The sequence below is a fragment of the Balaenoptera physalus genome, assembly GCF_965194825.1.
Source record: "Balaenoptera physalus genome assembly, chromosome: 16".
Lineage (NCBI taxonomy): Eukaryota > Metazoa > Chordata > Mammalia > Artiodactyla > Balaenopteridae > Balaenoptera > Balaenoptera physalus.
In genome coordinates, this window is record NC_138898.1 from 71,151,676 (window position 1) to 71,178,640 (window position 26,965).

General features: G+C 41.9%; 2 protein-coding genes across 6 annotated transcripts in view; both read right to left on the minus strand.

The window, feature by feature from the left end:
* The window catches only part of PDZD9 (PDZ domain containing 9), a 365,894-nt gene that overhangs the window by 281,028 nt on the left and 57,901 nt on the right, over positions 1–26,965 (minus strand). The gene's annotated exons all lie outside the window — the stretch shown is intronic.
* Positions 1,715–26,472, minus strand: CDR2 (cerebellar degeneration related protein 2). Of its 5 annotated transcripts, XM_082431091.1 has the most exons (5): positions 26,039–26,471; positions 17,428–17,540; positions 4,888–5,036; positions 4,466–4,630; positions 1,715–2,914 (listed from the first exon to the last, which is right to left on the minus strand). In XM_082431091.1, the coding sequence occupies exons 1-5, from the start codon at positions 26,115–26,117 to the stop codon at positions 2,056–2,058; spliced, it is 1,365 nt and encodes a 454-aa protein (XP_082287217.1). In that variant the 5' UTR covers positions 26,118–26,471; the 3' UTR covers positions 1,715–2,055. The 5 variants fall into 5 exon arrangements, with proteins under 5 accessions (XP_082287217.1, XP_082287219.1, XP_082287218.1 ...); XM_082431093.1 differs by lacking the exon at positions 17,428–17,540 and having other exon boundaries at positions 26,039–26,472; XM_082431092.1 differs by lacking the exon at positions 4,466–4,630 and having other exon boundaries at positions 26,039–26,472.

The window sequence follows — 26,965 nt, forward strand, 5'->3', positions numbered from 1 at the left end:
AAATAAATAAATAAATAAATAAATAAAGTACATGGTTCAAAAAAAAAGATACATGGTTCAGTAAAAATGGAAGATATAGTATACTCCCATTTAAAAATATGCGGTGGGACTTATCTGGTGGCGCAGTGGTTAAGAATCCGCCCGCCAATGCAGGGGACACGTGTTCAAGTCCTGGTCTGGGAAGATCCCACATGCCGCAGAGCAGCTAAGCTTGTGCACCACAACTACTGAGCCTGAGCTGTAGAGCCCGAGCCACAACTACTGAGCCTGCATGCCTAGAGCCCGTGCTCCACAAGAGAAGCCACCACAACGAAGAGTAGCCCCTGCTCCTGCTCGCCACAACTAGAGAAAAGCGCATGCGCAGCAACGAAGACCCAACGCAGCCAGAAAAAAAAGGGATGATAATGAGCACACGTGTAAGGATATAGCAACAAACCGGTAACTAGCTGATTCTGGGGAGAAAGGTTGGGAGGTCAGGGAAGATGCGACAACTTACTTTACAAACTCTTTGTACTGTTTGAAAAAAGAATGTTTTACCCATTAATCCGATTTTGCCATTGAGCAAAATTAGATTCAGTGCTCATTTTAACATCTGAATACTGTAAAATGTCTTTCCTATGACTGAATGATCAAATGTTTTGAGAATTACCTAGTCAAATGCTATTAACTCAGAACCAAGTCTGACATTTCTAAAATAGTGAAAATTGTATACAGCATATAAATTTGAAAGTGTTTTTCAATCACATAGTAATTTTAATGAACATTTATCAGTATGAACAGAATTTGTGCTATTACACAATTCCAAGGAATGGGAAAAAATGGAAATGGAAAAACAAATCAGTTCTTCCCAGAGAGATTTGTTGGAAGAAGAAAAGTTGGTAATAACAGTGAAATGGCTTAAGCTTAAAATAACAAGCAATTGATCCATTTGTTCATTTTCATAGGTAGTTTTATTTGATTTTTAGAAAAATATACACAATAAATGGAACCTCAGTTCTCTTAAATAGTTTTAAATTAAAAGTATGCAAGTGAGAGGATGAGCGTTATTTCCACAGTCAGGACAGCAACACTGTTTAATAAAGTGGCAGACAGGAATTCCTGCGGCAAGTCACAAACACTTACGGGAATGGTAAGAAGTGAGTAGGAGCGGCCTGAGGCTGGCAGGCGAGCCAGCTCAGACAGCACAGTGCGGGTACGGGTTTCATCTCGCCCCTTTAGTCTGAATTTAAGAAAAGAATGATTTGCCTATCCTAACCACTACAGCTTTGAGTAGAAACATTTGAATGTGGGGAAGAGGCCCTCCAGGGCTCTAACAAGCTAACTGGGCCAACCAGAGCCTGCCCTTTTAGTTTGGTATTCAGTTAGACTAAAATGTATTAGGATTACCTGTCAGTCACAGTTCAACTGGTAGCCCATGTAACAAACTCAAAGGCTTGGAGTATTTGTTAATGCCATGTATTTTGGATTAGACCCCTGCTTTCTCCTGAACATTCTTCTTAATGAATTCACAGTATCCAACAGTGTTTGCAAAAGATATTTTCACTTGGCAGGCATCTGACTTCTACATAGTTTTGAGAAGTTAAGCAAGGAGGCAGTAGGAACTGCCTTAGCTTTGTTTCAGCTCTGCCCTTTCCCCTATATACACTACGTATATATATATATATATATATATATATATATATATATATATATATATATATATATATATATACACACACACACACTATATACTACAGTTACTCCAGGCCTACTTCTCCAGGAGCACATATTTTCCCTCCACTGGTTCTGGGGTTTTTCAAGGAATCACAACCTAATTATCATGCCAGCCAGAGGCCAGTTTGTCATGGGATTTACTGAGGAGCTTAAATGGGACTCGATTATACAACTGCCACCGGTAGCCACCTTCCTCCCTCGCTGTATGCATTTGCTAAATAAGCAAAGCAATGAGGCAAACGTCAGGAGCAGCATCAGGCTTTGGGGTCTACACACACTTGTGTGAGTGGGAGAGAGAGGTGATAGGAAACAGGCCAATTAGTAGTGGAGCTGGCGGTTCACTTAGGAATGAGAAGAGAGAGATCGGTATTTTGTTCTCTGTTCGTCTATTTCCTGTTTAGTTTTCTTGATGCAGCTAAAGATCTCCTTAAAAAGCACTTTGTATTCTGGTGGCGTCGAGGTGGTGGGGGAACTGATGGGCTCTGGGGTGACAGAGGCCGGCTCCCAGCCAAGGGTGCCAGGCTCAGGCTGGGCGCTCACTGCAGCCGGGTCCTTGGCCCTGGAGGTCTGCACAGCCTTGTGGGACAGGGAGTCCTCCTCCTGCTGGCACTTCTTCAGCAGCTCCTCGTACTTCACCTTGAGGGCACTGTACTGCGTGTCCACCTCGTGCAGGAGGGAGACGCCCCTCTGCTTCACGGCCTTGGCCCTCCGGATGCAGGTCTCCTCGTGGCCCTTCACAATGTCGCTGCCCGCCAGGCTGCTCAGCACCGTCTCACTGCTGCTGCGCTTGAGAGGCTTTCTGTGCGCTTCGGGCACGGTCAGGAGCATCTCGTCCAGCAGGCTCTGGCTGGGCTCCTTGACAGGGACAAACAGAGAGTCCGGCACCAGCTTCTCAACCCCATTCACAAAAGGATGCTCCGACTGCAACATCTGCCGCATGCCCGCCACCTCGGCCTCCAGCTCCAGCGCGCGGGCTCGGCAGGCGTCCGCGGCCCCCAGCTGCCGCTCCAGCTCGCTGTTCTCCTTCAGCACCAGCCCACACTCCTCCTCCACGGCCGCCCGCTTCTGCCGCTCCAGGCTCAGCTGTGCCTGCAACATTGTCACTGTTTTCTTCAAGTGCTCGTTTTCTTCTTCATCAGGGCTTTGCTGACTTTGTAAGGAAGTGATCTTCTCGGCAAACACATGATCGTACACGAAGTGCCTGGGGAAAATGTCAAAAGAATCTATTACACAGGTCGACTGAGAATGCAAAGAGGGAGACTGATGATTTTTTGCAACTACCTATTTTTGAGGAGCCGTGACGTGACTGATGTTTTGCCTGCTCCGCACCAGAGCAGTGGCTAAAGTGAACACATGTGAGAAAACACACGTTCTGTGACTAATTTTTTTTGAACATTAAAAATACTACAGAACATCCATTCCCAAAGACCAGCTGTACGACTGATACTGTTTGAGGAAATCAGAACAGCCAGTGGTGCTCAGTCTTGGCTGCAGATTAGAATCACCTGGGCAGTCTTAAAAAATACTGAAGCCTGGGTCCCGCCCACATAGATTCGGACCTAGCCGGTCTGCCATCTGGACTTGAGTTTTTTTTTTTTTTTTAAAAAAAGCTCTTCATGTGATTCATAATATACAGCTAAGACAGAACCACTGCTGCAGTGATTTTTAAACCACAAACACATATCAGAAACACCTGGGCAGCCTTTTCCTCTCACCTAGAGATTCTGATTAGGCCTGAGGGCGTCGCTGGTTTGGCAGTGAAAAGCCACACAGGTGACCTGGTGAACGGTCGACGCTGAGGACCACCAAACGCACGGGCTGGTCTCTCGCCTCTTCAGACTCCTAGGCAACTTGTAACTGTACTTATTTGTGTGATTATTTGCTTATCTGCCTCTTCATGAGACTGAAACCTCCACGAGGGCAGGAACTTTGTCTGTTTTGCTCACCACTCCTGACATCTGGCATTAGCACCTGCCTTACAACAGGTGCTCAAGAAATAGTTCTTAGGGCTTCCCTGGTGGCGCAGTGGTTGAGAATCTGCCTGCTAATGCAGGGGACACGGGTTCGAGCCCTGGTCTGGGAAGATCCCACATGCCGCGGAGCAACTAGGCCCGTGAGCCACAATTACTGAGCCTGCGCATCTGGAGCCTGTGCTCCCCAACAAGAGAGGCCGCGACAGTGAAAGGCCTGCGCACCGCGAAGAAGAGTGGTCCCCACTTGCCGCAACTAGAGAAAGCCCTCGCACAGAAACGAAGACCTAACACAGCCATAAATAAAATAAATAAATAAATAATTAAAAAAAAAAAAAAAAAGAAATAGTTCTTAAATAAAGATTCAACCTCAGAACTCTGTATTGTAAAGGCATTTCTGCAAGCAAAAAACCTTCTGTTTGCCTGGATTTTTGTTTTACTGAATTTTCAATGTTTTTCTTCACTGGAATGTGAAATACAACCCCAAAATCTGTAGTCTATCAGAAGTACTGCACCTTATTTTAAAATAAGATTTAACACATTAAAAGCACTAAAATAAATACTCACGAGACTTTCAAAAATAAGTGTTCACAGAATTACTAATACCCAATAACTCAATCCATTTGTATGTTTAAATTAAGTGGTTTTGTTCAAACCAACGGTGGTCTAATAGCCAAGTGGCATTTCCTAAAAGGGTACTTTTAATCTACTGGAATCCAGAATGTGTCAGTGACACGAGATGCTCTCCTGCTTGCAAATGCCACGGAAAGGCAGGCTCTTACTGGCGGAGGTCATACAGCTCTTTCAGAGACGAGAAGCTGGGTGCCGATTTCTCCCGGTCATGCTTCCCCTGGCTCCTTCTCCCTTGGCCAGATGACTTCAGCTCCTCCACTTGGCTCTGGAGGTGATCAATGTTGGTTTGTAGGCATTCAATTGTTTCAGTCAGACTGTGAGGAACAGACAGAAGCCAATTGCTGCTTGTCATATTAAATTAAGGGCATAAGCAGTGAGGAGAGATTAGCTGCCAGCCACTCAAACTGGGCTTCCATAATTGGAAAAGACTTCTATTTAATCTCTATTCTCCACAGAGAATTAAATTAAACCTTACCCCATATTGACCCAAACCCACTACAGCCATGTTCTATTCTAGTTTATACTACATGACTTCTCCTAGGGCTTCTTCAATGGATTCTAAAAACTTTACCTCAGAATCTTCTGCTGTGAGGCCTTGCTGTCAGCAACGAGCTTTTGATTTGTTTCTTCCAGTTCCCTTGCTGTGACATCTAATTGCTCATAAACCTTTGCGTGCTGTTCATTCATCTGCCGCAGAAGCTCCACCTGCTTGGTCAGATACTGGAAGAGATGATTGTGACCAGTTCACACGTTAAACAGATAAGATACCTGCAGCATTCCAGCACCAACTGTATCCCACAATTCAATTCAGTTCTGACACTAACTGCCTGGAGTTGTAAGGGCTCAGTCCCACAAAACTGCCCCCAGTTCAGGTGCCGTTGGCAAGTCCCAGGCACCACCCGTACATTCAAACAACCAGCTGTAAATTTGGGGGTTCCCATGACCTCCCCTCAGGTTCAGTAATTCGCTAAAACAACTCACAGAACTCAGGAAAGGGATTTACTTACACTTACTGCTTTATTATAAAGAATACAACTAAGGAACAGCCAAAGGGAAGAGATGCACAGGGCAGGGATAGGGGTGGAGAGCAGTGTGGGGCTTTCTTGTCCTCTCCAGATGCACCACCCTCCCAGCACGTCCACGTGTTCACCAACCCGGAAACCCAGCTTCACTGCACAGACATGATCCATTCAATCACTGGCCACTGGTGAGTGAACTCAATCTCCAGTCCCTGACCCCTCTCCAGAGGCTGGGGATTGGGCTGAAAGTTCTAACCCTCTAATCATGTGGTTGGTCCCTCTGGCAACCAGTCTCCATCCTATCATTCAGGAAATTCCAAGGGATTTAGGAGCACTACACCAGGACATGGGGACAAAGGTCAAATATATGATTTTCATTATACCACAATACCACAGGTTTATTTTATGAAAAGAAGAACTTTAAATCTCAATTAAACTACTTTCCTTAATAAGAACTGAGTACAAGCCATCCTTTATACACTTAGTTTCCCTAAAGCTCACCAACATCTCGTGTATCATAAGGCTGTTCTACTCTTACAAAGCACAAAACACACATAAAATTAATATCTGACAGGAAAATCTAAGTGAGACACGATAATCCCACAAGAGAAAAAGCATGGAATACATGATCAATGTTTAAACAAAAATATGTTTTATAGACATAAGAAAAGCCTAAAGAGGAGGATTTTAGATGATTTTCGCTTGAAAAAAATTTAATTTTTTTTCCTCTGGGTGAGAGATCCTGGACAAAGAACAGGGAAAAAATATTGATTTAACCAGAAAAAGATATTTTAACTTAGTATTATTCAAAGATATTTTTAATTCTGTGAGAATGTTGTCACCATAATCCTCCTTATTTGTGAGAAACTTGCCAGATTATTTATTTTGGTACTGCTAAGACTGCTTTCTAAATGGCCAAGGATAAAGGGGAATAGTCACAACCTTAATGCCTCAATGTTACGTTTCCTTGTTTCCCCTCCGACTCAACTCCACCTGAAGACGACAAAAGACAGTATATATTCCAAATGAAATAGTCACAATATTTCTCTGGGGCACAACCAGAAAGAGGAAAAAGGTAGGTCTGAAGCATTACCAATGACCAAATGGTAATAGACCAGACATGACTTTAAAAATACTTTTCTTGAGGCTTCTCTTATATACCTATACAAGTATTTGCAAAGCTAACAGACTTCTTTCACAGACTTCTTTCAAAGAAAGGGCTATATGACTTTCAATGGGCTCTTTAAATGGCAGTGGTGTGGCAGAGTTGAAAAAAGTATATGAGGCCTTTTTTCAAACTAGTTACATAGCTCGGTAGCAATGTGTTGAGAAAACACCTAATTCTCATACCTTCTCATCTGAAACTCTTGGCCAAGAGTGTTTTGGAAAATTCTTTAAATTTTAGGAAGACGACACACACATTATAACATCCCAGTGAGGGTTGGGTAGCAACCTGTTATCAAGCATTAGTATTCTCATCAAAAGTATGAATAACAATTATAAACAGCCTCACATGAGTTCAGGTCAGGGTTTGCTGTCAAATGAATTTGTTGCCTACTTAAGAAAAAAATCTTGTTTTTATAGAGCTTTTTGGGTTCAGAATTGAAAATAAATTGTGGATCCGTTAGTACCTACCCTGTAGGATTGAAAGTATTAAATGAGGTGGAGTGAGCACACAGCATAGCCCCTGTAAAAGCCTGTGTTTATTCTTCACTCCCTCAATCCCCACCAGCTTCTCCTAGAAGTGCGCCTGTAATCCTGCCCTCTGGCTGGCAACGTCCTGGTAGATTCCTGTCACTGGTAGGGAATGTTTTCAATCTCTTTGGAATACTGGAGTAGAAAAAGGTTTAGAACATAGGAATGTATATAATAGCTGCAGAAATTTTGCAAGCTACTTTATGTCAAGTATAAGATCTCAAGTATTCTTTGGGACTGATTCACAACAACCTAAAAAAAGTCTAATGCACAGACCAGACACTTAATTATTAAGTTACCACAGGAGCTGGGTCTGCCTAGTGATTGGAATAGTCACATCCTCCGTAGGACACATCTGCCCCACAGAGGGCAGGTGGGAGGCCAATTCCCATGCAAGTCTTGGTGGGCACAGGATCAGAGAAGAGAGATGGCCTGATGGGAGGCAGCAGTACGGAAGCTAAGAGCACAGGCTGTGGGGTTGGAATTTGGTTTGAAGTCCTACTTTGCCATTGCTAACTGGGTGACCTCCCGTGAGTAACTTAGTTTTTCTAAGGTGAGATTTCCTCATCACCTACCTCACAAGGTTGCTGTGAGGTTAATATGAGGGAAGGGTTCAGCATGGTATCTCGCAAATGGTAAAATTGCTCGATAAGAGTAGCTATTTCATCCTTATCTACAGTTACGCGTTTTCAAACTTTACATGTGCTAAAATTCAACTGGGGGATTTATTCAAGTATAGGAATCTGGGCCCCTTTCCCCTAAAATTCTGAGTCAATGAGACTGTGGTAGAGCCAGGATTCTGCATTTTTAGTAAAAACCCCAGGTGATGTTAGTACAAGTGGTCCATGGATCACACTTATTAGAGAAATGTTGATCTTGGACATGGAAAATGCTGGAAGCCTCCCCTTCCCCAACCCAATGTCTCTTTCTCTTGGGTCCAGGAGACATAAACATTCACTTGGATCGACAATGATTCTTACGCTTAATGTATACCATTTCCCTTCTTAGGACTTAATTTAGTTGCAGTTATTCACAAAAATTAGGCTATATTTTAACTGTATCACAACAGCATTCTTTATCATGTTATATTTTGACATGTTCCTACAATCATAATTCCCTGAAGGTATTTACTACTTATATAATTGAGTGCTCCTTCCTAAATTCTCAGCCCACACAAATACTGATTCTCTACAGATGGCTAATCTTATCTACTGCATTTAAAAAACTTGTTAAAATGGATAATTTCAAACATATATAAATGCAGAAAAATGGTTTAATGAACCCTCATCTATCCATCATCCAGTTTCACAATTATCAATACACAGTCAATCTTGTTTCATCTCTACTTTTCCACTCCCCTCATCCCCAATCAATTTAAAGCAAATCCAAGACATCTTAATTTAAGTATACATATTTATATATTTCTAAGCGATAAGACCTCATTTTAACCACAATTCCAATCACACTTTTAAAACCCCCAACAATTCCTTAATATGTTTCAGTGTTAACATTTTCCCATCTCTTAAATGGTTTTTCCAGCTTCATATGTAGTCCTTATTTCACCCTCAGGGGGTACCTTCATCTTGAAATTGCGGAGTTGCCTCCCTTTAAGGCAAGCTCCCCCTTCCTTTAGGGCCTTTATTACCCAATCTCCCTTCTCCCAGGGGCCTCGCCTTTCCTGGCTGGCTCCATCTAATCCAGCAGCTCTTGACCTGAGGTCCACGGGTTGAATTGATAGGGTCCACGAACTTGGATGGGAGAAAAGTTACACCTTCATTTTCACTAACTTCTAATTGAAATTTAGCATTTTCTTCAATTATGAATGGAGGCAACAAACCACCAGTAGTATGAGGAGTACTTAGGACCTCATCACTTACAGGAATCACAGATGTTTCCATAGCACATGATAGTGGCTGCAGAAATCTTGATTTATCTCATCACTATTTGAAATGACAGTTTTTAGATTGCTATTAGATCTTGGTATTTAATGAATTAATAAACACTTCTATTAATATATCACAAATTTATTTTTTCAATATTTTGATAGTCATTTCAATATAACCGATTCCCTCTGTAATTTTATGTATTTCATGTATTTTAAGTGGTTCATCTTAGAGTCACGAGATAGCCAAAGGGATCGACAGCACAAAGGTGGCCAAAAAACTCAAGATTATCCTTTAGGCCTCCACGCAAACATAAAGGCTTCAGAAGCCTTTCTAGACCAGCCCATCTAAAGCAACACCACTCCCAAGGCACTCTATTAATTTCCCTCACAACACTTCACACTTAATAATAAACAACCAAATTGCTTACTTGTTAACGTCACAGTCTTCCTAACCCTCCTTGAAGAAGGGAAGGCTCTTACACATCTAGTCCATTTAGCACAATTCTTGATACACAGTAGGGACTAAACAAATATTGGCTAATGGCCATTTCTAGACCTCTCTTCACAACAGCTCATGCTTGGTACCACAACTCATAGACTGCTGGAATGTCGAGAGCCTTCTTTCAAAGAGTTTGAGAATGGCTTTGGCTATAGCCCTTTTGGGAAAAGGCCCTATTAGATACTAATTCTTTCCCCTCTTGCTCCATTTATGGACAATTTCTCTGTGTTTATTCCCATGGCACAGGTATGCCTCAGCAATCTGAAAGAGACATTTTTTACCAGTCTCTCTTACATGGGCCCAAGATATGTCCCTTTTTAAAGATATAATATTCAAATTAAGAGTCGTGGCCGACATAAAGGAAATAAGTCAATATGTAAATAAGTACAAAGAGGCTGTTTAGAAAACTGCAGTAGGTCCCCCTCATTTGATATATAAAAACCTGTAGGGGGAAAAAAACACAATGAAACCATTTAGGAAGAACTTGTGATATTTTGGTCTTAGAGGACTTGGTTTTAAGGACAATCTAAAGAATGGCAGGAAGCTTGTTTTCACGTGGTAGGAGTTTAATCTTATTATGATTAAATCAAAACTAATAGAAAAGCCCTTCACTTCTCCACGAACCTGTGATAGGTTACCTAACAAAGGAATCTGACTAAATTGGTCAGCAACTTAAAAGAAAAATTTTTAGCTCTCTCAGCAAGTACTGATGTGAGGCCAGAGAATCAGAATCCATGTAGTCAGACACTGCTTTAAGGCTTGGCCTCCAAAACTTCAAATTAGTATTTCATCAAATTTTTTCTGATTCTACAAGGAAATGGGTTAGCTTATTTTCTACCCTTCATTTAAAGGTATGGCTATGCTTCTCATGTTCTGGTTTTCTCAATTCAGAATCTTTGATCATAGCCTCAAATGAACCTGTCTGGATTGCCAAGATCCCAAAATTCAAGTGCCAAAAAGAGATCGAGTACAAAAGTATTTGTCATATTAAACAGGGGTGGGTGATGAGGGGATATTTAAGCTAAACAGTGGAGGGAGGGGAACATGGGGGTAGCAAAAACACAGGCAAAAATGTCAACTTATAGGCAAGAGTGTCAAAGTTTAAGTTCCGTGGGTTATCTCCCACTTGTCTTAGAATTTGTACAGAATGTCACCTCAACTAGGAGTGAAAGGTTCAGGTTATGTGAAAAAGCTATAAACAGGCCACCTTTACAATTGAAGCAAACTTTTGAAAAAGGCCAGCAGGATTATATTAACACCTGTTTGCAACTGTAGAACCCTGACCTGGAATGCTGGAAAAGACAGACACAACCGACCTAAAAACTCATAAGGAATGGAATGGAAATTCAGCTTTTATGCAGTGTTGGGATTATCCTTATATTAAGGATTACAGCCCAAATCCTCTGAATTTAGTATCGAAATGACCTTCCATAATACTGAAGAAATATTTCCCATTACCTCTGAAAAACTTCTTTCCCCTGATTAAAATATTATATTGCCCCTGAAGGAAATTTAGGAAAAAATTAAAAAGTATGAATATGAAAATAAAAACCACCTATAATCTCACTATTAAAAGCTTGGCTTGTTCTTAAGATCTATTTTCCAATAATTGAAAAGGATTTATTTTTTTCAGAATTAAGATTTTCATTACTAAAATTCTTAAAACACGGATAAACTGTGCAACCATTTATACTGTCCAAAATATATACACACACATAATCTCATCACCTCAGAACAACTCTGTACCAATGTCATGCAAGCATTCTTACCACAATTACACAGCGGAGCAAACAGGATCTGAGAGGTAATTCACAGGCTTAAAGTCCAGCTATTTGCTATAGAATTAAGGGCTTAAGTCGGAACATTCTAACACTGAGGCCAGAGCTCCTTCCACCTCCTTTCAAAATCTCCAGAGGTGGAAACCCACAGTTTAGGAATTATTGGAAGTGCTTCGTAAACTGCTTACCTGTCCTCTGTTAAGATACTGATTTGAACAAGTATTCAGTGATTACCTACTATGTTCCAAAGACCATGAATAAACACAACAACAGCCTTCAATGTTGCAACGGAAAATGGGGAGATGGCAGGGGGAGAGAAAGAGAATAAAACAAATCAAGACATAAGTGTAAGATATAGTAGAATATCGATAAATGTCATAGGGGAAGCACAAAATGCTTTAAAATTTCCAAGGAAGACAATGAGCTTTTGAAAGAAGGGACACCTCTAAGGCCAGACTTCTTTGACTCCTGTGGGGATAATGCAGGTTTCCAAGCAGAGAAGCAACAGAAACACAAGGCTGTGGGCTGCTCACACAATTGTAGAAAACTTTACGAGAATCCGATTGTGTCTGATGTGTCAGATCTCATTACTCTCCAAAGCTTCTCTCCATCCCCTCATTCAGGAGAGAAAAACTTGCTCTGGAATCTTGAAAAATTAGATGCTGAGTAAAAGCCACACAGGCTATAGGCATCTTTGAAGCCAAACATTACTTTCAACGTTTATTTAATCATTTTTTTTTACATTAAAAACAATGCCTAACAAAATACTAATTTTTATGAGGACTGTTTGAAACCCGTTAACAGTCTTTGAAAGCACACTTATAGTTCTACTGAGAAAATATCCTTTCACAGTTTCCTAGTTGTCTATTTTCATAATGAGTCAGTTTTGGGGATTTTTTTTTTTTTTAACATCTTTATTGGAGTACAATTGCTTTACAACTGTGTGTTAGTTTCTGCTGTATAACAAAGTAAATCAGCTATACGTATACATATATCCCCATATCCCCTCCCTCCCACCCTCCCTATCCCACCCCTCTAGGTGGTCACAAGGCACCGAGCTGATCTCCCTGTGCTATGCGGCTGCTTCCCACTTACTATCTATTTTACATTTGGTAGTATATGTATGTCCATGCCACTCTCTCACTTCGTCTCAGCTTACCCTCCCCCCTCCCCGTGTCCTCAAGTCCATTCTCTACATCTACGCCTTTATTCCTGTCCTGCCCCTAGGTCCATAAGAACCATTTTTTTAAAGATTCCATATACATACGTTAGCATACGGTATTTATCTGTTTCTGACTTACTTCACTCTGTGTGACCAACTCTAGGTCCATCCACCTCACTACAAATAACTCAATTTCGTTTCTTTTTATGGCTGAGTAATATTCCATTGTATATATGTGCCACATTTTCTGTATCCATCCATCTGATGACGGACACTTAGGTTGCTTCCAGGTCCTGGCTATTGTAAATAGTGCTGCAATGAACATGGCGGTTCATGACTCTTTTTGAATTATGGTTTTCTCAGGGTATATGCCCAGTAGTGGGATTATGCTGGGTCGTATGGTAGTTCTATTTTTAGTTTTTTAAGGAACCTCCATCCTGTTCTCCATAGTGGCTGTATCAATTTACATTCTCACCAACAGTTCAGGAGGGTTCCCTTTTCTCCACACCCTCTCCAGCATTTACTGTTTGTAGATTTTTTGACGATGGCCATTCTGACCAGTGTGCGGTGATACCTCATTGTACTCTTGATTTGCATTTCTCTAATGATTAGTGATGTTGAGCATCCTTTCATGTGTCGGTTGGCAATCTGTATATCTTCTTTGGAGAAATGTCTATTTAGGTCTTCTGCCCATTTTTGGATTGGATTGGGTTTTTTTTTGGATTTTTTTTTGATATGGAGCTGCATGAGCTGCTTGTATATTTTGGAGATTAATCCTTTGTCAGTTGCTTCGTTTGCAAATATTTTCTCCCATTCCGAGGGTTGTCTTTTTGTCTTGATTATGGTTTCCTGTGCTGTGCAAAAGCTTTTAAGTTTCATTAGGTCCCATTTGTTTATTTTTGTTTTTATTTCCATTTCTCTAGGAGCTGGGTCAAAAAGGATCTTGCTGTGATTTATGTCATAGAATGTTCTGCCTAGGTTTTCCTCTAAGCGTTTTATAGTGTCTGGCCTTACATTTAGGTCTTTAATCCATTTTGAGTTTATTTTTGTGTATGGTGTTAGGGAGTGTTCTAATTTCATTCTTTTACATGTAGCTGTCCGGTTTTCCCAGCACCACTTATTGAAGAGGCTGTCTTTTCTCCATTGTATATTCTTGCCTCCTTTATCAAAGATAAGGTGATCACATGTGCATGGGTTTATCTCTGGGCTTTCTATATTGTTCCACTGATCTATATTTCTGTTTTTGTTCCAGTACCATACTGTCTTGATTACTGTAGCTTTGTAGTATAGTCTGAAGTCAGGGAGCCTGATTCCTCCAGCTCTGTTTTTCTTCCTCAAGATTGCTTTGGCTATTCGGGGTCTTTTGTGTTTCCATACAAAGTGTGAAATTTTTTGTTCTAGTTCTGTGAAAAATGCCATTGGTAGTTTGATAGGGATCGCATTGAATCTGTAGATTGCTTTGGGTAGTATAGTCATTTTCACAATATTGATTCTTCCAATCCAAGGACATGGTATATCTCTCCATCTGTTTGTATCATCTTTAATTTCTTTCTCAGTGTCTTATAGTTTTCTGCATACAGGTCTTTTACCTCCTTAGGTAGGTTTATTCCTAGGTATTTTATTCTTTTTGTTGCAGTGGTAAATGGGAGTGTTTCCTTAATTTCTCTTTCAGATTTCTCATCATTAGTGTATAGGAATGCAAGAGATTTCTGTGCATTAATTTTGTATAGTTTTGGGGATTTTATCCTAGCGTTTTCACCAACTCTGCACATTCTTCATCTACTCTGAGTAGCTTGTTCCAGGACCATTTTCTGGCTGATTTAAAATTTCTCTGGGTTGGTAGGATAAGAGCTTACTCTTTGGTTTTCAACTATATTTTGCTAAATTTAAAAAATGATCATGTATTACTTTTTGAATCAGGAAAACTCCCAATAAGCATTCTAAACAGTCAGTTTAAAACTTGTACAAGTGATTCCATTTGTGTAAAGTTCAAAGACAGGCTAAACTAATCTAGGGTGTTAGAGTGCTGTTTAGGGTGGTGACTGGAAGAGCTGATAATGTTCTCATTTCTTATCTGGGTATTGGCTGCATGGGTATGTTTATGAAAATTCTCTGAACTATATACTTAGCATTTGTGCCTTTTTCTGTATGTTTATTTCCAAAAAAAAAAAAAAAGTTTACTTTAAAGAGAAAAAAAAGACATAAGGTTTGAATTAAGGAAAGAGTCCTTATAAAGTTTAGGGGGTTCCGAAAGGATATAATGATAAGAGGCACTATACCTATTGCAAGGGTCATCTTTTAGTACAGAATTAGGTTCTTCAGCTGCCTGGTTACTTTTACAAGAGCGTCAGGCTTTCCTTGTTGTAGACTACTGGAGGGAGACCTTGGAAGTCTGTTGTGATCTGCAAGTCTGCCTGGGCCCAGGTGTGAACCAAACGGGCAGTAAGGCTGGTCTGTGGGAGGCCTCTGGCTGGTAAGCGGGCTTAGCCAGAACTGCCATTTCATCTCCCTGTTTCATCCCATTCCTATTGACTTTCAGGAAGTGATTTATAAAAAGAAAGAAAGAAGAAAGCCAACCGTAATGGCAGAGAAGAAATCTAAGACAGTGTTGTTCTTAGTGAAAAATAGCTTTGGATAAAGAGTGAAATGCTGAAGGCTACAATGCTTGGATCTATGAACCAGTGGACCACGTGCTCTATTACAGAAACAAGAGATCCATGGAAATGTTTCTGGAAGTAATCCAGGCTAAATTTATTTAATTAGCTTTATACATATATTTAATTGTATATTTATTTAATCATTAAGGTCTGACCTGGATACTTCATTTCTATTATGCTTTTCAACATCTTGTAAGAATTGGGGGTTCGGGAGAGGTGACTGCAGGGGCCAAGGAACCACAGCCGTGTAAAAACTTGATTACAAACATTTTTTAAGGAAAAAAAAAATCTTACAGAAGACTTTAGATAGTGGAGTGTTATTTGTAGATTTGGAGACTCTTCAAAGATCTTTGGACTTTTTTCAGAATGTCAATGATCTGTTTCAACTGTTTAATCATCTTCAATACCACAGAAAAGAAAATAAAGGTAGAAAGACAGGTAACTTAGATCATAAAGTAACTGTGTTTGTCATCTCCTATAGTAACAAATAGGCATCATTCTCTAATTATACAAATATTTGGACGTTTTTCATCTATATTTGGAAAATGTGCTAAAATAAGCATTATAGTATTCAGTTATAGTGATTTATAGGTGCTTTCATGGAGGACATCAATACAATGTATTAAGACTATGTTTCTACCCAAACACAAATAAATGTACCTCACGGTATACGGTAATCTCCATTTATATGCCCTAGGACCACTCTATGAAATTTTCCAATGAGTTGAAAAACGACGTCTATGAAGCAAAACAGGAATGAGTTCCTTGATCATGTATGACATTTGGCTACTTTAATAGTTTTAAAATGCCTGGTTTTCCTGCATTTTTAGGTTTCTGCCCAATTCTATTCAGTTTTGGGTATGGCATGTTCTATGCTCTTCTGATATAGAATATACCAAAAATGATAGCTGGTGACTTCAATATCATTACAAGATACACCTTCCGAGAATTATAAAGGTCTATTTCAGTCACATCATTGGCTAAATTCATAAATCCTGATGAAGGGGGGAGGGGAATCTATTGTATGCATCTTAATTATGGCTACTATGTAAAATTAAGGATACTGAAAATAAATTTGTCTTAGTTTTGATGATAGGCTTATTTGTATTTAAAAACTGAAATCTGTGTAATTTTGATTGAAGTCAAGGACAATGTTATTCCACGTCTTTGCATTTCTAGCACCTGGTTCAATATATAATCAAAACTCAGTAAGTTCTGATCATGATGAATGGCTTCTGTGTTCTAAGGTCTTTTATATTTTTCTGCACATAGACATAGGAGTCCTGGTTCTACTGTACCAATTTTTTTTCTTTTTTTTTTAAATTTATTTATTTATTTTTGGCTACATTGGGTCTTCGTTGCTGTGTGCAGGCTTTCGCTAGTTGTGGCGAGCGGGGGCCACTCTTCATTGCAGTGCGTGGGCTTCTCATTGCGGTGGCTTCTCTTGTTGTGGAGACCAGGCTCTGGGGCCTGCGGGCTTCAGTAGTTGTGGCACACGGGCTCAGTAGCTGTGGCTCGCCGGTTCAGTAGTTGTGGCGCACAGGCTTAGTTGCTCCGCAGCATGTGGGATCGTCCCACACCAGGGCTCGAACTTGTGTCCCCTGCATTGGCAGGCAGATTCTTAACCACTGTGCCACCAGGGAAGCCCCCTACTGTACCAATTTGAGGAGAAGGAGTTGTAGTTTAAGTGCAATGCTTTTTGGGGGTGGGAGGGTAGTTTGGGGCATGAAGTGTTCTAATAGACAATTGTTTGGTTAATATCCATAACTAGCATCTTTACAGTCACCTGGCCTACACATAACTGGGCTACTTTAATGGGACTATTTACAAGACAGCACCTCCATTTTAAAGCCTTAATCTAGCATCTTTCATATTACGAAATGAGGTACTACAATTTTAAAATTTTTCATCAAATTTAGGATGGTGTTTGGTTAGGGGGAGGGGATGCAGCCAAGGAGGGGTTATAGAGGGAGTCTCAACAATGTGGATGGTTTTCTTTCTTAATCTGCTTGGTGGGCACACAGGTGTTCACTGCATTATTCTCTTGTACCTCTTCACAGATCTCAAATACTGCATCATTCATTTTAAAAAGAAAAAAGTGAAAAACCAAGTATAATATTCACAGCTTTATTTTGCTTCACATACTTGTAAATACTGGACCATTTACTTCTAGTACACTTCACCAAGGGTGAAGAGAGAAATTTCTTTCATCATAGCAGACTTACATGTTGGGAAAGCTTAAAGAAAGTAAAAGTCAACCTCCACACACTTCCCAATGGTTCTTTATTCTAAAAAAAGTGTATATTAGAAATTAAACCCTGCTTTTAATTCCAAGTGTTATTTTAGTTTAATACGATTGGCGCCAGAGCAGCGACAGACCACACCTCAAAGGTAACTCTCCCGCTGAGTAAATTACCTCAATTTCCTGTAACTGCTCCTGATTGGTTGTGTACATCTGCTGAAGAGAATCCTCCAGCTCTGTGTTCCGATCCAGTAATGTCTTCCCAAGCTCAGCAGCAAGTTGGAGATCTAGCACAACAAGTAAATCTTAGAACAGTGCAAATGATCTCACTTTAACATTTTATATAACCCAGTCCTTTATTTTAAGAATGAAACAAGACCCAACCCAACATATAAAGTTTAAGTCAGATCCCAGTGGAAGGTGGAATGGCACAGAAGGAAACCTGGATTCTACTTAAAATTCAGTTGTATTAGAGCCTTTTACCAGGTAATGTACTCTTGATGTACCCTTACTTGTAAGACGTGAAGAATAGTGATATTCACTTCTTTAGGAATGATCATTCAGCACTGTGACATCTAAGATCATAATTATTTGCTAATGGACTGGACTTAATCATATCCTGATTGTCTACTTTTCTGGATGGACTGTTAAGCCAAAGTACAGGCAAACCTTTCAATAGTCTCTAAAGTTCCCAGGAATCTGGCTGCTGTGAATGCAACTGTCAAAGCAAAGTGTGTTGTTACAGATCCTGGCCTCCTAAGTGGACTAAAAATTAAGTCACAAAAAGGAAAACTATTGATACATCAGTGATAAGAATATTGCCGCAGGTCTCTCTCATTTTTATCTGTTTCTCTTCATGTCCTTCCTCAAGATAAGCAAACCAGATAAGCAAAGCAGCAGTACAGTTTGTGTGGTAACTCAGTCATAGCTCATACTTTCATTTAGCAAAGAACCATATTTCTATTTTAAACCTCATTTTTCAAAGCTCTCTCTTCTTAGGCATATATGCACGTAAGACAGGATGTGTTTGTTATAAATCCCAGAAATAAAAATTTAGTGATACAAAAAAGGACAATAGTTCTAACACAGGTGACTCAAACACTTATCTGCATAGTAAATTTCTTTGAGAGGTCCTTTGATATAGTGGGAAACGCACTGAACTGAGTAGGAAGGTCTGGGGTCCAGTTCTGATTGCCATTTACCAGGTTAACACTTTCAATATAGTCCCTACATTTAGTATTTTGTGTAGAGAGATGACTGTCCTGTCAATATGATTCTGAAAATCAAATGAAATAATACATAAGGAAGTACTTTACAAACTAAGCTGCAATACACAGGCAAAGTTATTATTAGTATTCATTGATTCACAAATGAATGATTTTGTTGCTAGGCACCATGCTAAGATTTGGCTAGAATGGTGAATAAATGGTTGAATTTCCTGCTTTCCTGACACTCCCAGATTAATGGGGGAAGGCAGACAGCAAGTAAGTAAATAAACTTGCAAACTGTGATAAACACTGTTCATCCATACATGTATGCATAATTCAATAATAGCAGACACTGTTCTGGGGATATAGGAATAAACTCAGCTAAAAAATTCCCTGCCTTCATGGAGCTTATACTCTATTGGGAGAAACAGCATGAAAAAAATATATACTAGATAGCAAAAAGTGCTAAAGAAAAAACAAAAAAGGAAGGAAGGGGGCAGGAAGAGTATGGATGTGGGAGGTTGAAATTTAAGAACAGGCGACAAGGGCTTCCCTGGTGGCGCAGTGGTTAAGAATCCGCCTGCCAGTGCAGGGGACACGGGTTCGATCTCTGGTCCAGGAAGATCCCACATGCCGCGGAGCAACTAAGCCCGTGCACCACAACTACTGAAGCCCGTGCGCCTAGAGCCCGTGCTCCTCAACAAGAGAAGCCACTGCAATGAGAAGCCCGCGCACCACAACGAAGAGTAGCCCCCGCTCACCACAACTAGAGAAAGCCCGCATGCAGCAGTGAAGACCCTACGCAGCCAAAAATAAATTTATAAAAAAAAAAAAGAACAGGCGACAAGGGTGACATAAGACTCAAGATGTAAAGGAACTGAATACGTGACCCACCTAGATCTACTTAGGGGACCAGCATTCCAGGCAGAGGCAAACCTGGCAAACATGACTGGGGCTAATAAGGAGGCCAATGAGGCTTGAGGGGTAGGGTGGGGGTGTGTGTGTGTGTGTGTGTGTGTGTGTGTGTGTGTGTGTGTGTGTGTGTGTGTGTGTGTGTGTGTGTGTGTGTGTGTGTGTGTGTGTGTGTGTGTGTGTGTGTGTGTGTGTGTGTGTGTGTGTGTGTGTGTGTGTGTGGCAGTAGGAGACAAAGAGGGGCTCCATGGAACCCAGTGAAGGCTTTTCACAGGATCACTCTCTCTGGCTGTTGTGTAAATAGATGGAAAGGGACGAAGGTGGAGGGAGGGTGACAGGGATATTGCAATCATCTGGGTGAGAGAAGGTGGTGGCTTAGGCTACAGAGGCAGAGATGGAGATGAATAGAGGTGTAGGATTCTGGATATGTTTTGAATGTAGAGCTAAAAGGATTTGTTAATCAATTGCATGTGGTATGCGAGAGAGAAAAAGGAAAAAACCTCTGGGTGTGGTGATAATGTACAAAGGATCTACTTCAGAAAGGGAGGTCACAAGGAAAGTCTTTCTTAGGAGATGTTTTAGCTAAAGCTTGAAGGAGGAGGATCTCACCATGTAAACGCCAGGCAGAGGCCCTAAGACGGGAAAGAACCTGGCACACTGCACAGCCCAACATAAAGCCAGTGTGACGGAAGCACGCTGCGGGAGAGTGGTATGGGAGTTGAAGGAGTACGCAGGGATCAGATCACACAAAATTTTATTGGCCATGGGAAAGAAAGTTTAGATTTTATTCTAAGTATGATGGAAAGTCATTTCACTTAGTGTCGGAAAATATTATTACTCATTATGAAAACAGTGAACCTCGCCACATATGATTTTAAAACAATTTTTAGAGGTTGACAAACAAGGTTTAACATTTATTCATTACACCAATATTAAAACGTAACCTAGAATAAGTGGTAAAAGAAAAGCAACAACTTTTGTTACCTGGTACTGTCCGTCTGAGTGCATAATTAGCGTTGTGCTTGGTTAGTTTTCCCTCCTTGGGAAAAAACAAAGCAGCAAAACCCGCCAAACACCACTGTTTTAAAACATTTTACACCCATTTAAAATAAAACCTTATACTTTTGTTAGATAGGTGTTAAAATACATTCTCTTGTGATTTAAATATTAACAATGTCTATTAATGTACTTAAGACTTCAGATACCAAGTCTATGAAATAACATCTTGTATTCACAAGACATAAAACCCTTTACAAACCATTCAAAGCATTTAAGAGACATTAATTTTTTATATCTTTTCAAGGTAGTTAGCCGAGATTTTCAAACGAGAAGCACAAAGATGCTAGGCAACCTGACCAAATCCACGTGGTGAGTCACAAGCAAAAGATAAACCACTGTCAATTCTAACTTTCATCACAATTCTCTATTATCCATATCCACACAATTTTAAGTCTATTGACAGAGATGTCCATATACTTCTTTGTTTAAGGTAGAGAGTACAAATCTTCCTAGTTGAGGTACTTAATCTTTTCACTTGTTTTCCTGGATGGCAATGAGAAACTAGAGTTGAGCTCTTTGGCTTTTACTGCCTGCGCTGCCAGTGAAAGCATATACAACCCCAGGCAAGTTAATATCTTGTTTTCATTAAGTGAAAAAGGAACTAAGTACAGCTGAGACGTTCCAGAAATAATTATTTTGTACTCAGAGGGTATGCAATGTGTATACATAGCCCCACATAGGAACCACCACGCTGAATTATTAAGGGCAAAGCATATAAACATTACCTAGACATTACTTAAGTCTCTCCTGGCCTGCTGTAAAGGAGTGAGTAATTCCTCACTGGGAGGGACCCGAGACTCACCAAAGATATTCTTATCTAGCAATCAAAACCTGAGCCAAAACCGCTTCCAGAATAAAGACTAACTTGAGACCACTTCAGCTATTTTCCTCAGTCAGGAAACTACCTATGCTACTTAGTACCAGCCAGGAGCAGCTTTCCTTTTCCTGCTGCTGCAGAAAGAGATGCCAAGTATAGCACTCTTCCAGTAAATAGCAAACAGAGAAGAATTTGAGACTTGTCCTTATCGCAATCCTTATTTCTAGTTAAACAAAGCCCCAGCCTGGCTCAGTAACCTGAAGTCTCAGTCTCCTAAATATTTCATGGGATGTTTAGGACAGAATTCTGGCAAAACAAGTCTCAACTACAAGAAAGTGTCTGTGAAGTCACACTGTATAACAGGATATTACTTCATCTGTTAGTTTAAAGACAAGAGTCTTTTTTGGTCTTAAGAAAAAAAAAAAAAGTTTATTTCCTGTTGTGTAGCATCTGGCTTTCATAACCAAAAGGAGCCAAAAGCTGGCAGTGAGCCCAAGAAGGTTTTCTAACAAATTAGTGGGGGAAATGGGAGAATAAATGTCCTTTATTTTTAATTAACACATAAAAGAAAAGGAAACAATATAGTTTTGAAGCCTTATGCACCTGTTCATCTCACCTTACAATAAGGATTTTCATTAAGAGGTTGCCTTTTCTAAATCCTACTGAACTGGCATAGGCAGCCACTAAAAATACCACAGATTAACTGCAGGCTTGAGAACCGCAACTTTTCAATACCTTCATGTTTAATATTCTTCCACTAATCAGTCTTTGCAAGTGATAATAATCTATTTTAACAGTGTAAACTGTTAGCTTTAAACAGATATTCTACTCAGCCCTATGCTCTAGGCAAAAAATTAGCTCTAGCAGTCAAGTGATTTTTTAAAAAAGACCTTCCTTCCAGAATTCTGAAATCTTTAAATCCCACTGCTATTACATTTTTCTTATTTTACTTCAGTTTTTAAAAAAATACGAGGACGACATATTCCCATGTTAGCTGTAGTCTCTAGCAGTAATTCAATAACATTAAGGCTGAAAGCTTTCCCTATTGCTAAACCAAATGCGTCATTTGGTGATGCTTCTGTGCAACCCCTGTTGCCAACGTTACTATAATTGGGAAAGCAAAAAACCTGAATATAAACATCAAGAAAAATGATGGTGTCAGTTTTAAGGACCAGTGATTCAGCAAATTAGTTGCTCACATGGAAAATGTACTCCTCTTAAAAAGAAGTAGAAATCTTAGGATTCCTTTAAACTAAGATTTCATTTGCTGAACCATATAGTAGAAACCTGAATCCTTACTCTAAGCTTGCACAGCTCACCAAATGACAATTATAATAGCAGCTGGTCTAAAAGAAAACCCAGTCTCTTAAGTCTTTTCACCTTGTTCTCAGGGGCACATTTCAGAGCTGGCACCATCATTACCTGCACAGGAGGCTCCTGCTGTCCCAGAAAGGATCTCACCCCCAGAGACCACTGTCAGTGTCCTCACTGTGCCAACTCAGCCCTCTGACAAAAGACAGTCTCTTCATCAAAGTGTTTTCTAAAAGCAAAGGGTTTTCTCCTTCTGCCTGCACACAGCTTTACGTGTTTCTAACAAGGTATGAATGGTAGTCCAGAGCCTTCCGAGCTCAGAAACTTTCAGCAATTTTAATTTTTAAAAAGAATGCCCCAAGCAAACTTTGGTACAGAGGTTCAGTCTACTTAAATAATGCTTCTATTGCTAAAGGAAAAAAATCTGTAGTTCTATGCCTTTGAGAACAGGATCTTAGTTGTTTTAGCAGCTCTCTCCAAACAAGGCTCTCTCTGTAAAATTAATAGTGAGGATGTTAAAAAATGAACAGACATATGTCTGCACTTGATAAAATCCCACTAGATCTGCTTATCAATCTAAGAGGACAGACCTGCTCCCAAACGTTATTCAGCGGCAAAATTATCTAGTGAGGGCTCTCCCTGTGCCAGGCACTACATGTAGTAGGCACACACCAGGAGGTGGCGTCTCCTCCAGTCAACAGGTTCCTAGACCATCAATAAGTAGGATCCTGCCTATCCTATCTTGCAGACAGGCACTGTGGCCCCAGTGCCTGGATGAACAGCTGGCACAGAATAAATAAAATTTTTGAGAAATTAACAAATTAAAAAAATCCTTTAGAAGTTTAGGAGTTCTTTAACATATAATTTAATGAAACTGGGACAAAGATACCCTTCTATTCACACTATAGCCTTCATTCTTTTACAGGCCATATTCACAGTTATGATTGTTGGAATTTCACATCTATTCCTACACTACACACTTTAAGTTATGACACACAGGGTTATGTCAAAGTCCATCGTGATAACAGATGTAAAAGTCTTTTGAAAAGCACAGAACAAATTCCAAATGCAAATTGGCATTAAGGAGGTTTGGACCTGTGCTCTTTAAGGTTTCATTAAACTTGAACACCTGATGACTTCATTTCGATCAGAGGTTAAAGAGTTCCACATCTAACCCCAATATGTTGCATTTGCTCCTCAGTAGATTGAAATATTACAACCAGTTGTTCCTAACAACCTCCCGCAGGGGGAAGTGCAGTGTGAACTAAGGCACCTGATGGAAGAGAGCCATGAAAACAACAATGCTGTGTGAGTGCCTCAGTTCAGTTCAACAAATGTTAAAATCGAGCTTCTACTACGTGCTAAATATTGTGCTAGATTAAAAAAAAAAAAAAAAAGAGCCTATACAGATCTACACTTTCTAAATACAGTAAAGAAAACCATTTAGCTTTGATTATAGGACAACCTGCTTAATTTATTATAGGGAAATGTTGCAAGTGCACAATGGCTGCCTCATAAATCCTGGAGAAAGTTTCAAACTAGGCCATCAATCCTTAGGGGGAATTCTGAAAACAGGTTAAAATGTAAGACAAATTTGCCTCGTGGATGCTGTGAACATGATGGCAGATACTGCCCTGCAGCCACTGAATAGCTTAGACTATATAAGCGTAATGGTGAACTACTTTGGTTTAAGTGACAGGCCACGACATATTGATTTAAGAAATCACCTTCCAGGGCTTCCCTGGTGGCGCAGTGGTTGAGAATCTGCCTGCCAATGCAGGGGACACGGGTTCGAGCCCTGGTCTGGGAAGATCCCACATGCCACGGAGCAACTAGGCCCGTGAGCCACAACTACTGAGCCTGCGCGTCTGGAGCCTGTGCTCCGCAACAGGAGAGGCTGTGATGGTGAGAGGCCCGCGCACCGCGATGAAGAGTGGCCCCCACTCGCCGCAACTGGAGAAAGCCCTCGCACAGAAACGAAGACCCAACACAGCCAAAAAAATAAATAAATAAATAAATAATAATTAAAGGTGCTAATAATTAAAAAAAAGAAAAATCACCTTCCCCCAGAAGAATTCCTTATGTTTCTTTTCTAAGTACGAGTCATTCAAGCCTACATTCTTTCTTCCCCCCAAATTCAATGGTTAGCAGGAACAAACACCATGGCCATTTACTATTCAACTAAATGAGATGTTAATTTTTTGTGCAAGTTAGAGCGAAAAAGTTGATTTACACAGAACAGCTGAAACAAGATGCCTGAAAAAAATTCCTGAGGATTATTCAGGATTCAGTATAGTGGTTGAGAACGCTTGCTCTGGAGTTTGGAGAGGAATCCTAGCTCCCCCAATAACAGTATCTACTTCTACCTCTGAAACTTTGTTGGATTAAACGAGCATCTGTGTGAAGGGCGCATCAGTGTCTGGCACACAAACGCTGTTTCCCAACTGCAAGTTCCTGCTATTAATAGGCAAAAAGCTGGGTGGCACTGGCTCCAAACTGAGGGCCGCTCTAAAGTTTTCTCTGGAGACAAGAAATCCAAGACAGGCCAAGACAGGAATGCCTGTTTTTAACTAAAAAGCTAGGGTGCAAAGTGAAGGAAGTGGCAGAGGTAAAAGTGCCCTCAAGTCATCTCACTTGGCATCCGGTAAACTACTCTGCATAAGCAGTTTTTTTTCGCCCCCAACAGTCTAACACCAACTGAAAAAGCTGTAAACCAGGTGGTGAAGAAGAGACAGGGTTTGGGCAGTGACTATGACTCCTCATTCTGAGTGTGTGGGTTCAAAAACACTGCTGTACAGCAGAAACTAACACAACATTGTAAATCAACTATACTCCAACAAAAATTAGTTAAAAAAAATACTTGCTCCCACACGTAACTTGAGGGAAGTCATTTGGCCGCTTTAGCCTCCGCTTTCCCCATCTGGAAAATGGGGATAACACGAATTACTGTCTCACGGAGTTATTGTGTCTATCAAATGTGTGCAAAGGGCTCGGCACGGTTCCTGCCACACAGCACTGCCACCCGGGGACTTAACACCTGCAGCAGCTCACATTCGCTGGGAGCCCCGGCTGTGGTTCCCCCCGGAAGGCGGAGGGGAAGCGGGGCACGAGCCCGGTAAGGGGCCACCCCTCTCTGCTCCGAGGAACGCCGTGGGGATTAAATCAATTAATCCGGGGAGAGCGCTTCAAACGGTGCCTGGCGCCCGGTTAGCACTGCACACGCAGTAGTGGTGGTGATGATGCTAATGATGCTGACGCTGATTACCGCGCAGAAGCCTGGGCCCCGCAAAGCGGAGTCCTCCCGGGTGGGACGGGCAGGCGCGACAGTCCCAACGCCAGGTGAGCACCAGACCTACCCCGCCCCTGGCATCGGTGGGCCCCGAGCAAAAGCAACTTTTTAACAATTTCGCGGCCGGGAGGAGTAGCCTCGAGCCGGCAGCCGCCCCGACCAGGCCCCGCCTGGCGATCGCGCCCTCACCTTGCTGGAGGTCCTGGTGGTCGTACCACGGCTCGTCCTCTTTCATCTCAAACTCCTCCACCAGGTTTTCCGCCAGCATCTCGGCCGGCTCTTCCAGGGGCAGCGGCCCCCGCCACCGCCGGCCCGCCTCAGCCGCTGCCCCGGGCTCTCCGCCGGCCCCTCCGCACTCAGCCAGAGCCGCCCTCTGGCGGGACCCGCCGCCGCCCAAGTTCCGCCGCGCCGCCCGACCACAGCCACCCGCCGCCGCTGCCGCAGCGGGGCGGCCCGCAGCGCACGCCGCGGACCAGCTTCCCGACTCGCCCCGCGCTGCCCAACGACCCCAACGGCCAGCGCCCCGGCGCGAGCGCACCAGCCGGCGTTCCGAGCCGGCTCCTCACGCCGCAGCCGGGCCCAACGTGGCACTTCGGCAGAACCCTCCCAGACCGGGGCTGCGATTCAAACCCCCGGCGGCGCCTCGGCCAATCGTGAGCGGGCCGCCGGCCGAGCGGCGGCGACGTCGTCCAATCGCTTCTCACCGCAGGCCCGCGGTTCGCCCGGGCTCAAGGGCAAGCAGCCAATGGCGACTCCGAAGGAAACAAAGGAGGCGGGAAAAGGCGAAGGGGTGCAGCCGAAGGCCCCGCCCTCTCCTCTGCTTTGAGTCGCTTCTGGGCGTGAGTTCGGGTTGCTGGGGTGTAGAGGTGGTGGCTTCCGCGGCCCCTGTGATGGGTGTCCGGCCGATGGACGGGCTGCGTGGGCGTGAGGGGCAGGAGTCCGGCCTCCGAGCGGTGGGCGATTGCGGGCGGGAGGCGCGAGGAGTGCCGGGACACCGAGGTCTGCTGCCCCGTTGGCCCCTACTGGTCTTTTGGCTCCCAGATTTGCTCTGCTTAGTGCGGGGAAATTGAGGGTCGGTCGGAAGTTTAGAGCAGTTAGCTGTTTTTTCCTTGATAT

Coding starts and splice junctions, on each gene's coding strand:
- CDR2 (XM_082431091.1), bottom strand. CDS start 26,117: ATGCTGGCGGAAAACCTGGTGGAGGAGTTTGAGATGAAAGAGGACGAG. Junction 5,037..17,427: donor AGCAGTTACAGGAAATTGAG/GTAATTTACTCA, acceptor CATCTCTTCCAG/TATCTGACCAAGCAGGTGGA. Junction 2,915..4,465: donor GAGCTGTATGACCTCCGCCA/GTAAGAGCCTGC, acceptor CATTTTCCCCAG/GCACTTCGTGTACGATCATG.